This window comes from Magnolia sinica, chromosome 15 (assembly GCF_029962835.1).
Source record: "Magnolia sinica isolate HGM2019 chromosome 15, MsV1, whole genome shotgun sequence".
Taxonomy (NCBI): Eukaryota; Viridiplantae; Streptophyta; class Magnoliopsida; order Magnoliales; family Magnoliaceae; genus Magnolia; species Magnolia sinica.
The window spans coordinates 9840765-9852520 of NC_080587.1; the positions used below are offsets into that span (position 1 = coordinate 9840765).

General features: G+C 41.9%; 1 protein-coding gene and 1 non-coding gene across 2 annotated transcripts; both read left to right on the forward strand.

The window, feature by feature from the left end:
- The first annotated feature begins 1511 nt into the window (after nucleotides 1-1511).
- LOC131228467 (small nucleolar RNA R71) lies at nucleotides 1512-1618 on the forward strand. The gene has a single exon (XR_009162970.1). It is a non-coding gene; the product is annotated as a small nucleolar RNA R71 (small nucleolar RNA).
- A 4381-nt stretch (nucleotides 1619-5999) lies between these two features.
- Nucleotides 6000-7185, forward strand: LOC131227133 (uncharacterized). The gene is made up of 2 exons (XM_058222853.1): nucleotides 6000-6465; nucleotides 6576-7185. Exons 1-2 carry the CDS (start codon nucleotides 6307-6309, stop codon nucleotides 7152-7154), a joined length of 738 nt encoding a protein of 245 aa, XP_058078836.1. The 5' UTR covers nucleotides 6000-6306; the 3' UTR covers nucleotides 7155-7185.
- Nucleotides 7186-11756: the final 4571 nt, after the last annotated feature.

Sequence of the window (11756 nt, forward strand, 5' to 3'; positions counted from 1 at the left end):
TTCCAAAAGACATAGTCATGATACCATTCCTACAATTGATAATTGCATTTGACGTGGCAAGGAATGGGCGACCAAGAATGACAGGAATCTGAGTGCTCATGTTATTGATGGGTTCAGTGTCCAGGATGATAAAGTCTACAGGGTAGTAAAATCTATCAACTTGGACCAACACATCCTCAATTATCCCTCTTGGTACACGAACAGAGCGATCGGAAGTTGTAGTGTGGTTAGGGTGGGTTTTAATTCACCCAAACCTAACTGTTTGTATACCGAGTAGGAAATTCAGATTGACGCTCGCTCCTAAGTCAAGAAGTGCGTGATCAATTCGATGGTTCCCGATTACACATGATATGGTTGGGCTACCGGGATCCTTGAATTTCTGCGGCACGTCTTGCTTCAGGATGGCACTCACTTTCTCAGTCAAGAAGATTTTCTTTTGAATAATTTTCCGTCGCTTGGTCGTGCATAAGTCTTTTAGGAATTTGGCATATGAAGGTATCTGTTTAACGACATCAAGTAGAGGAATGTTGACTTTCACCTGTTTCAACACCTCTAGGATATCCTGAGAGTTAGAGAGAGGTTTTGGTGAAACCAACCGTTGGGGGAATGGAGCAACTGGCTTCTCTAGAAGTTCCGGTTCCACTTTTTGTGGGGCATCAGTGGATCCATCATTGTTGTCCTCTTCTGGTTCTTGAGGCTTTTCGGGCCTAACCGGAAGAGTTTTATCAATGATCTTCCCACTCCTAAGAGTGGTGATGGATTTAGCATGCCCCATCTGATTTGAAGAGCTGGGATCATTATTCTCGTACTGCGGTTTAGGATTGGGGATAGGTTGTGCAGGAAGCATCCCCTTTTCTATAACCGTCATACGAGAATCTATCTTTTGCATAAAATCTGTGATTCCCCGCATTGCCTGAGCCAGCTCTTGTATGGGATTTTGAACCGGTTCCTCTTGAGGTTTCACTTGATTTGGATTTTGATTGAAGAAACCTGGAGGAGTCGCCGTTTGTCCATTTCTCCAACTGAAGTTTGGATGATTTTTCCAGCCAGGATTGTATGTGTTAGAGTTAGGTCCAGTAAAAGGTCTTTGATAGTTATTTACGGCATTGGCTTGTTCATTCAACACTCCTCGAAAGGCAGGTATTGTAGGACAGTTTTCAGTTGTGTGAATGTTGCAATCACAGATGCCGCAAACAACTTCATTAACCTTATCCTTCTTTCCTTCCATGGCCTCAACTTTCCTTATGAGCGTAGTCACTTTACACTTGAGATCATCCTCTTCTTTCAAGAGATATAATCCACCTTTCTCCTTTGATTGAGTTGGCCTAGACGTGGTGTTCGACTTTGGGTAATAGTCCCACGATTGTGTTTTTTCAGCCAAACTGTCGAGGTAGTCCCATACCTCGTTGACATCTTTATTAATGAATTCTCCATTACACATTGTCTCGACCATTTGGCGCATGGAAGATGTCAGTCCATCGTAGAAAAAATTTGTAATGCGCCACGTTTCAAATCCGTGTTGTGGGCATGAACTGACCAAATCTTTGAACCTTTCCCAACATTGGAAGAATGTTTCATCTTCCTTTTGGGCAAAGTTCATGATTGCTTTTCTGAGGGTAATCGTTTTATGATGTGGGAAGAATTTTTTTATGAATTCCCTCTGCATGTCGCTCCATGTGCCAATGGATCTAGGACGCTATAAATGTAGAGTCTAATCTCGACTTGTCAACATTAAGATTCACCTCGATATTTAAGGATACATTAGGAAAACATAATGTAGCTATTATTTCATCGAACTCTTTCAAATGTAAATATGGACTTTCAGATTCAAGTCCATGGAATTTGGGAAGGAGTTGGATAACTCCTGGCTTGATGTCCATTTGTCCTGTGTTTTCAGGAAAAATCATGCATGAGGGCGTACTCACTCCCGCCGGTTGTAGAAAATCTCGTAAAGTACGAGGCGGGGGTGCCTGTTGCACCTCATTCTCATCTTGGGTATCCTCCACCCTGGGTGGAAGTAGAAGAGGTTGGTCTTCAGCCATAAATTCAGTTAACTCAGGGGATTTCGAGCGGTGTCTAGTCCTGCGATGGATAGTCAACCCCTCAACCAGTCCTCCTTCAGTCAAGAGACGTCGAGTGTCGTCACGGGCCCACTTGGGCATGAAAACACTCGCAGCCCTCGATTAAAAACCTAATCCTAAGAAAGAAAATCTAGAAAGAAAGAGAGAGTTGGAAAGAAATTACCAAATTGGAGTCCTAAGTTAAAAACCTGCAAAATAAAACAAAAATAAGTTAGATTCCTAAAAAGAGAAAAAAATAACAGGAATTTTTTTTAAAAGAAAGTGGAGATTTCTAAGATAAATTAGGAAAGATCTAAATTAGAAAGTAGATTATTAAAAGAGAATTGAAAAATAGAAAGTAGGGAAGGAGTGTACCAAATTAGAGATTTCTATCTTAACGGCCTACAAAATAGGAAGGTTAGTTCCTAAACACATATTCTAAAAATAAATTAGGAAACAAAATTAGTTTCTAAAAGTGTTGGAATTAGAAAGTTACTAAAAAAAAAAAAAAGTTAATTTCTAAGAAGGGAAAGAAATAACCTAAATTCTAAAAATATGAAAAAGTAGAGAGATTAGGAAGGGATTACCAATTGAGAAACTTATATCCAGATCCTATAAAACAGGAAACAAGTTAGTTTTGAACTCAAATAAAAATAAATAAATAAATAAAACTAAGGTTAATAAAATCCTAATCTTAAACTAATCCTAAAACCAATTAATTTCAGAAAATCGTAACTATCAGTCCCCGGCAACGGCGCCAAAAACTTGTTCACACCCCAAGAGCAGGGTTGTGATGTAGTAATAAACTCGGTAAGACCGAGGTCGAATCCACAGGGACTGATACCTGTACGTTATCTGAAACCAAGTAGAACTAGAACTAGACTGAGATGCGATCTAAACAAAATAGAATTTAAGAAATAATTGTGGAATAATTATCTAAAACTTTAAGGAATTTAGAGGAAGGAAACTAGGGATTCAGAGGATCCACTTGTAGAGATCAGGGAGATCTTATGCCACTATCACAAATTATGAAAATTTACTGAACTGCCATTGATATAGGTTTCAAGAGATGAAAGGTGTATGAATTAGAATGGATTCCATCACCAAACCATGCCCAGGAGACAAAGCTAACAACAGAATTAAACTAATTACCAACCACATCAACATGCTATGAAAATCAAGAAAAAATGGTACTGTCATCGACCATGCCCAGGAGACGATGGTGAACAACAGGGCTTCCTGACGTCATACACATAAAAAGAGTAGGAACATGCTCAAAGTCATCGCAGACCCATTGTAATTTCAGTCACAACAGACCATTAAAAACTAAAAACATTCCCCTTAATCAAACTATAATCAAGGTCGTTCATAAATTAAAATCAATTCAATGGCACAAAGTAAAACCTCCCCTCACACCACAAGCTTCACCCCTTAGCCCTAGCTAAGGGGTTTAGCCCAACATGGGTAGGCTAAATAAACAACAAAATAAAAAATAAAAAGGGGAAGAAAAGAACATGAAGGAAGAAGAGAAAAAAAAATCACTCCTTAACCTTGCCAAACCCAACCGATGCTTTCAGCGAGCACGAACCAAACACCCTTGCTCCCTTCTGACGTGCAGCCAACCAATCAAACACCCTTGCTCCCTGCTTCTCTTCCCAACCGTGCACAGCAGCCGCCCCCTTTGTTTCTTCCAGCCGTTCTCTCTCTCTCTCTCTCCCTCCCGATAAATCCAAGACCCCTTCGTTTGATGTTTATAGCACTGTCCTCGGAGAGTCCTACCGGAAATAGGATGCGGAGACTCTCCTTACGCAACAAGGACCGGTGGAGAGCTGGAGTCCGCAGACGAGCCAGCTGCGAAAAAAAAGTCCCTCCGCTGCGCAGTCCGGGATTCCGGTCTGGATTCTTATTCCTCTTTGCCTTCTTTTCAAAAGGACAGTGTCCTTTAGGAGATTTTTGGCCCACCTACCTGATGAACGGTTCGGATCAGCCGTCCGATCGCCCCTAAGGGCGCACAACTCGCCGCGAAAACCGGACAGCGTCCGGCTGCGAAACAGAGTGCGCTATGCACTTTCGCTGTCTGATGGTGGGGCCCTCATCGCTTTTGTTTTGGGAAATCCACGCCGTGCACTGCATTCTCCTCGAAAAACCGTTCAGGTATGACGCGTTATGGCTCGAATTTGGTGTGGCCCATGGACTCTTCATATCACCGTCTGTCATATGTTTGAACGGCTAGAATCTGTGTATGGTTGCAGGAGACAAAAATAGACACCTAGGCGAGAGTCACGCACCATATCTGGAGTTAATGGACGGTTTGGATCATGGAGATACATGATAGATGGGGCCCACAAGCGGAACCGACGGTCGGCAGCGTTGCGTTGCTGCGTAATGAGAAAAAAAAATAAGTTTGAGTCGGTCAGCGCCTGCTGACCGACGGCCCCTTTTTTTTACGTTCGTCCGGTGTACATATGCACCTTGCACGTGCACTGCATGTGTGGGTCCAATGGTGATGTTTGTAAGAAATCTGCTCCATCCATCTGTTTTGGCACATAAGTTAAGGCGTTGAGACCAAAATTGGAGTATATCTAGATATCAGGCGGGGCCCACATAATGATTAAAGGGGCTGATCTATCCGTTGGGCCACTTCCACAGTGATCCAGGAGCTGAAATTTTACATGTACGGTTCATTTATGGTCCTCAGGCCACGTATAGAGTTTTGAACTGATCGGATGGTGAAAACCCTATGATCTTGCATTCTGGACACTTTTCAGGCCGCTTGAGCTTCAATTTCTCGATTTCCGCGGACCCCTGGTGTATAATTCCGTCGCTCTTGGTCTTCTAGAGTCCGTTCCTTGCCTTGGTGCTCCTGGAGCGTCAAATTCATGCATTTACCACCCTTTTTCAGTCCATGCTTGTAAATACACTCTGCATTACAAACACAATTAAATCAGGCTATTAAACGGTATCATGCTTGTAAATTCATGCAATAAATGGGTTTGATATGCAATATTTGACCCTCAACATCAATCCATCCAACCGTTGATTTCTACCTGTATATATATACTAGATCTCTTCCTTTTTAGTAGACTTGTGTGTTTGTGCTTCATATTTCAAGAAATTCAAGATACTAGATCTCTTCCTTTTTAGTAGACTTGTGTGTTTGTGCTTCATATTTCAGGAAATTCAAGGCTGTGCATTTAAACTTGATTTAAGCGCATATTAACGAAACCGGTTATAAGTGACCCCGGGAACTCGGGAGTCAAGTGTATGCACGACCTCCCATTTCCAAGGCGTTATAGTGGTAGAAGTTCAATCCCTATTGCTTCTTATGGTGTGGTCCACTTTAACATTCAATCATCATTATTTTTAGAAATATGCCGTAAAATGATCCATAAAAATAGATGGACAGTATGGATAAAATATATATATTATTGTGGGCCCTCACATAACCCCTGACAGTTCCTAGAGGGGTAGTACACAATACGTGCGCCCTCTAGGTACTGGAACGGAAACAAGATAGGACTTTAAAAATCAAAGGAGATAAGATTGGATTTTAAAAATCAGACACATACAAGTAGGACACAGTACCTAAAACTATGGGATCGTAAAAGTCCATAGTTGAAACCTTCCTTTAGCCAACCATGATGTTTATATGCTATCTCAACCGATTCATGTGGTTACTACCACTTAGATATGCTGTAGGGCTACTTGTCATGGGCCTGTTACTTGTGGGCTTGGCCTAGGACGTGAGGCCTTATGCTTTGCTTATTTGACTTAGTCTATTCTGTTAGTAGTGGGGTTCTCCGAGTCTTTGGGTAGTTAATTAATTATAGTCTGGTCATGCGGATAGTGGGTGGTTATCCGTGGGGTTGCTAGGTGGTTATGCAGTAGTTGTTATTGTGGGTTGTTACATGTTGCTTAATTTCAGTAAGTAGTGGGTTGTTGGTTATTTGTCATGTTATTTAAGTTGCTATTGTTAATGAAAATCTATCTGGAAGTTTATTCATTATTCGTAATAGGAGGACTCGGCCCCCTCGAAGTGGCTATCTACTTACTTCTGATATCTAGCTCCTTACAAGTGGTATCAAAGCCGTTCGGTCCATGTCTGAAGGGCACAATACTCGCTTATCCCACCTTGCTGAATCGTTGGCTGCAGTTCGGCACACAAAGGAAATTCAACACCAAAATCAAGAAGCCTTGCAACAGGCCATGGAAAACTTGTCAGCACAATTACAACTGGTGGTGACTAATGTGGAGACCTTGGTCATTCAGCAAGGAAAGCATAAGGAAGACTCTCACATTGGGTCATCCTCTCAGCGGGGAAATCCTTTATTTGAAGAGCATGGTGGAATTCAAACAAGGGCTATTCGTCTCGACTTTCCTAAATTCGATGGCGACGACCCTAATGGTTGGATTTATCGCGCTAATCAATTTTTTAATTATCATCAAACTAACCCTCATCATCGGGTCCTTTTGGCTTCCTTTCATATGGAGGGTAAAGCCCTCACTTGGTTTCAGGATTTGGAGGCTTCAGGTGGGATCACTAGTTGGGATGGCTTCTCTCAATCCTTACTCACCAGATTTGGTCCTTCCCTTTTGGATGATCCAATGAAGGCCCTTACACAGCTCCGACAAAATACAACCGTGGAGGCTTACAAGTCACAATTTGAGGTCTTATCTAATCGGCTTAAAGGGTTGGCAGAACCATATAAGCTCAGTTGTTTTTTGAGCGGCTTACGGGAGGATATTCGGTTCATGGTTCGTATGCTAAATCCCTCTAACCTCACAATGGCTTTTGGTATGGCAAAAATGCAGGAGGAAAATGTTGCCGCCTTCCGGCGGGGTTCAAAGGTGAGCTCTCTTCCCACACGCCCATTTATTACCAACACCACTTCGGATACAAAGGCTATTGTTCCGGTCCAACGTTTGTCCCCATTACAAATGAAGGAGCGACGGGCAAAAGGACTTTGTTACAATTGTGATGACAAATGGGGGCCGGGCCATAAATGCAAATCAGCCCGTTTGTTTATCATGGAATGGGCTGACTCAGAGGAGGACGAGCCACGACTCGTGCAGCAACCACCACTTCTAGAGTGAGTAGAAGTTCCCTTGAGTGGGGTAGAAGTTGATACAGAACCCGTTCCTTAGATTTCTATCCATGCTCTGGCCGGTTCTCCAAGCCCAAAAACCATGCGCATTCTAGGCCATATCAACGGTTATGCAATAGTGATTCTCATTGATACCGGGAGTACACATAATTTCTGGACCCCTCCATTCAACACCGAGCGCATCTGCAGTCACAACCCACAGCAGGACTCTTGGTTAGAGTGGCAAATGGTGACACTTTATTCAGTACGAGCAAATGTGAGGATCTTCAATTTCAAATGCAGGGAAACACTTTTCGCGCAGATTTTTATGTTTTAACTTTGGGTGGTTGTGATATTATGTTAGGAGTTCATTGGCTCCGTACCTTGGGGCCTATTTTATAGGATTTTATCCTGTTACGTATGGAATTCACTCTCTTGAATATTAAGCATGTTTTACAGGGCATTACACCAACCGAGGTATCCATGATGGATGGGGCACAGTTTGGTAAGGCTATGAAACAAGACAAGCAGGGTTTGGTAATTCAGCTTCTCAATCCTACTCCATTTAGCAATTCTACTCTTGAAAATGACCCTCTTCTTACAAGTTTACTTAAGCAATTTCAGGAAGTTTTTCATGAACCTACGGGCCTTCCACCAAACCGTGATCACAACCACAATATTGTCCTCCATCCTCATTCCAAACCCGTTTGTGTTGGTCCATATCGGTATCCTTATTTTCAAAAAACTAAAATTGAAAAACTTGTTAATGACATGCTTGCCTCAGGTATTATTAGTCCTAGCCATAGTCCCTTTTCTTCTCCTGTTCTTTTAGTACGTAAATAAGATAGTAGTTAGCGTCTTTGTGTTGACTATCGTGCTTTAAATAAAGAAACCATTAAGGCCAAATTTCCTATTCCTATTGTTGATGAACTTCTAGATGAATTGCATGGGGCAACTATTTTTAGCATGTTGGATTTACGTTCCGGGTATCATCAAATTCGAATTAATCCTAATGATGTCCCAAAAACGGCATTTCGTGCACATGAAGGACATTACGAATTTCTCGTAATGCCCTTTGGCTTGACAAATGCCCCGGCTACTTTTCAATCTCTCATGAATCATATTTTTAAACCTTTCTTGAGAAAATTCATCTTAGTTTTCTTTGATGACATTCTTATCTATAGTACCAACTTGGAAGAACATCGACACCATTTAGCCAAGGTGCTGGAGATTTTACACCAACATCATCTTTTTGCAGACAAATCCAAATGTGCTTTTGGGTGTCTTGAGATTGAATATCTGGGTCACTTAATCTCAAAAGATGGAGTCCGCGCTGACCCTAAAAAAATTGAATCCATGTTAAACTGGCCTTTTCCTTCCACTCTTAAGTCCTTAAGGGGTTTCTTAGGTCTTACGGGTTATTATAGGAAATTCATAAAAGGATATGGATCTATTGCTGCCCCCTTGACTTCTCTACTTAAAAAAAATTCCTTTGAATGGAATCTTGCTGCCAAAGATGCTTTCACTGCCCTTAAAGAAGCTGTGACTAAACCCCCTGTTTTATTTCTTCCTGACTTCACTAAACCCTTTACTATTCAGTGTGATGCTTCTGGTTATGGTGTAGGTGCTGTATTAATGCAACAGGACAAGCCCATTGCCTTTATGAGTCGGGCCATTCATGGAAAAGCCTTGCACCTCTCTACATATGAAAAGGAGTTGCTGGCTTTAGTTCTAGCAGTGAAGAAATGGTGGTCTTATGTGTTGGGGCAGACTTTTCGAATACAAACAGACCATCAAAGCCTCAAGTACTTACTTGAGCAGAACGTGGGTACTCCAATGCAACAGAAATGGCTTACTAAGATGTTGGGATTTGATTTTGTGGTTGAATACCAAAAGGGGAAAGACAATTTGGTGGCAGATGCTCTATCCAGGAAATTTGAAGATGCACCTAGCCAGCTGGCTGCCTTGTCCTTTCCTTCTCCTAGTTGGCTTTCAGATTTGCGTGTATCCTATTCCTTGGATCCAAAATTAAAGAAACTCATCTCTGATTTTTCAAACCATCTCCTTGATGTCTCTAAATATCATTTAAAGGATGGCTTGTTGTTTTACAAGGGCAGGCTGTATATTAGTGACTCTACTGCTATCAGGGAGCAGTTGCTTCATTTGGTTCATGGGAGCCCTCAAGCAGGTCACTCGGGGCTTCATAAAACTCTTCATCGAGCTAGGGCCAATTATTACTGGAAGGGTATGAAAGAGGATGTCAAAACGTTCATTCGAGAGTGTGATGTTTGCCAGCGCAACAAAACAGAAAATCTTCATCCGGCAGGACTCCTCCAACCTTTACCTATTCCTACAAAAGTATGGTCGGATATTTCCTTAGACTTCATTGAAGGGCTGCCTCTTTCTAACAGTTTCAGTGTGATTTTGGTCGTGGTGGACAGGCTTAGTAAGTATGCGCATTTCCTTCCAATTGCGCACCCTTACACAGCTTCTAAAATTGCTCAGATTTTTATTGCCAATATTTTCAAACTCCATGGCACGCCGAGTTCTATTGCTAGTGACAGGGATCCTGTCTTCACTAGCCTATTTTGGAAGGAATTGTTCAAATTGCAGGGGACTGAGCTCAAATTTTCTTCCGCTTATCATCCACAGACGGATGATCAAACGGAGATTGTTAACAAGTGTGTGGAACACTATTTACGGTGTTTTTCCGAAGAAAAACCAAGAGATTGGTCTCGGTGGTTGCCTATTGCAGAGTGGTGGTATAATACGAATGTTCATGCTTCTACTAAAACAACACCTTTCGAGGCAGTTTACGGATACCCTCCGCCGCCATTGTTGGCTCATTCGCCGGGGACAGCGGCGGTTCAGTCTGTGGAAGACACACTGCAGCGTCGGGACGAGATTTTACGCCTCTTGCGGGGGAACCTACACCTGTCACAAGAAAGGATGAAGCGTTTTGCTGATTTAAAACGTACTGAACGGCAGTTCGAAATAGGCGACTGGGTCTTCCTGCGTCTCCAACCGTACAAACAACATTCGGTTGTGCAGCGCCGCAATCTGAAGCTTTCTCCCCGATTTTATGGTCCTTATCAGATCCTAGAGAGGATTGGGAGTGTCGCTTACCGATTGGATCTTCCATCAACCTCTCTCCTACATCCCGTATTTCATGTATCATGTTTGAAACGGAAGCTGGGTGCTCGGAATGTGCTGGTCTCTACCATTCCTCCTGTGGCTGTTGATGGTGGGCCGCAAGCTGAGCCTGAAGAAATTTTGCAGCGGCGCATGAAGAAGAAGCAAGGGCGAGCTGTGAGTGAACTGCTTGTCAAATGGAAAGGACTAGGGCTCGATGATGCCTCCTGGGTGGACTTCCAACAGCTGCAAAAAGACTTCCCTGACCTTGAGGGCAAGGTCTTCTGATGGGGGAAGGATTGTCATGGGCCTGTTACTTGTGGGTTTGGCCTGGGATGTGAGGCCTTATGCTTTGCTTATTTGACTTAGTCTATTCTGTTAGTAGTGGGGTTCTTCGAGTCTTTGGGTAGTTAATTATAGTCTGGTCATGCGGATAGTGGGTGGTTATCCGTGGGGTTGCTAGGTGGTTATGCAGTAGTTGTTATTGTGGGTTGTTACGTGTTGCTTAATTTCAGTAAGTAGTGGGCTGTTGGTTATTTGTCATGTTATTTAAGTTGTTGTTGTTAATGAAAATCTATCTGGAAGTTTATTCATTATTCGTAATAGGAGGACTCGGCCCCCTTGAAGTGGCTGTCTACTTACTTCTGATATCTAGCTCCTTACACTATTGTTCACCCTTCAAACGATTTTCATTTGTCTGGCCCACTTGAATCACATATTTATAATTTTTCTGCAGCATGTAAATTTCATATAATCATCAGGCCCTGTAAAAATGGAGATGGACTATATATCTCCTAACTGTTTTATTTGGGTGTGGCCCACCTTTCCTCGGCTTATTTTTTGGCTGGGCCTAAAGTGGGATTATACACTTATCTTATGTTGAAAGTGGCTTTCAAATATCTATCAAGATTAGACCATAAAAAATAAGGGTCTTAAAATGTGAATGTACAATACATTCTAACAATTAGATATATATTTATCCTAGCCTTAAAGATAATGTGCTGAACTCTTATTCATGTTAGCGAAATTAAAAGAAACAATGGAAAGGGATACTCCACTCTTAAGTTTTATAGGATTCATCGTGATGGTTTTATAAAATCCACTCCAACCACTATTAATCTTAAACTAAATATTTTCATGAGGACTAAACGTAACTAACATATATGACTCAGGTGGGACACACCAAGGGAAACAATTTAGAGATTGAGGATGTGGTATGATCCAATCGTGTGGTCCATGTAACAGATTGAACTAATATTTAGTCCCTTAGCCTAAAATGGATGACCAACGCCGTGGCCAGATAAATTTCACATAAACACATAAATATTATGGTGGGGCCCACTTGAGGCATGACACTTACTTCATTCTGTCTCATCTTTCAACATCCAACCTATATTTACAAATTCCAATCTGATTAGTTGCGTCCACTCCTTTTGTGAAATAATTTTAGAACACAAGCTTAAAAATAAAGCAAATCAAT

What these genes read in the sequence shown, in the direction of transcription:
- LOC131227133 (XM_058222853.1), top strand. Translation starts at nt 6,307, where the DNA reads ATGTGGAGACCTTGGTCATTCAGCAAGGAAAGCATAAGGAAGACTCTC. An exon ending in CGATGGCGACGACCCTAATG is followed by an intron (nt 6,466 to 6,575) that starts GTTGGATTTATC and finishes ACTTGGTTTCAG; the next exon opens with GATTTGGAGGCTTCAGGTGG.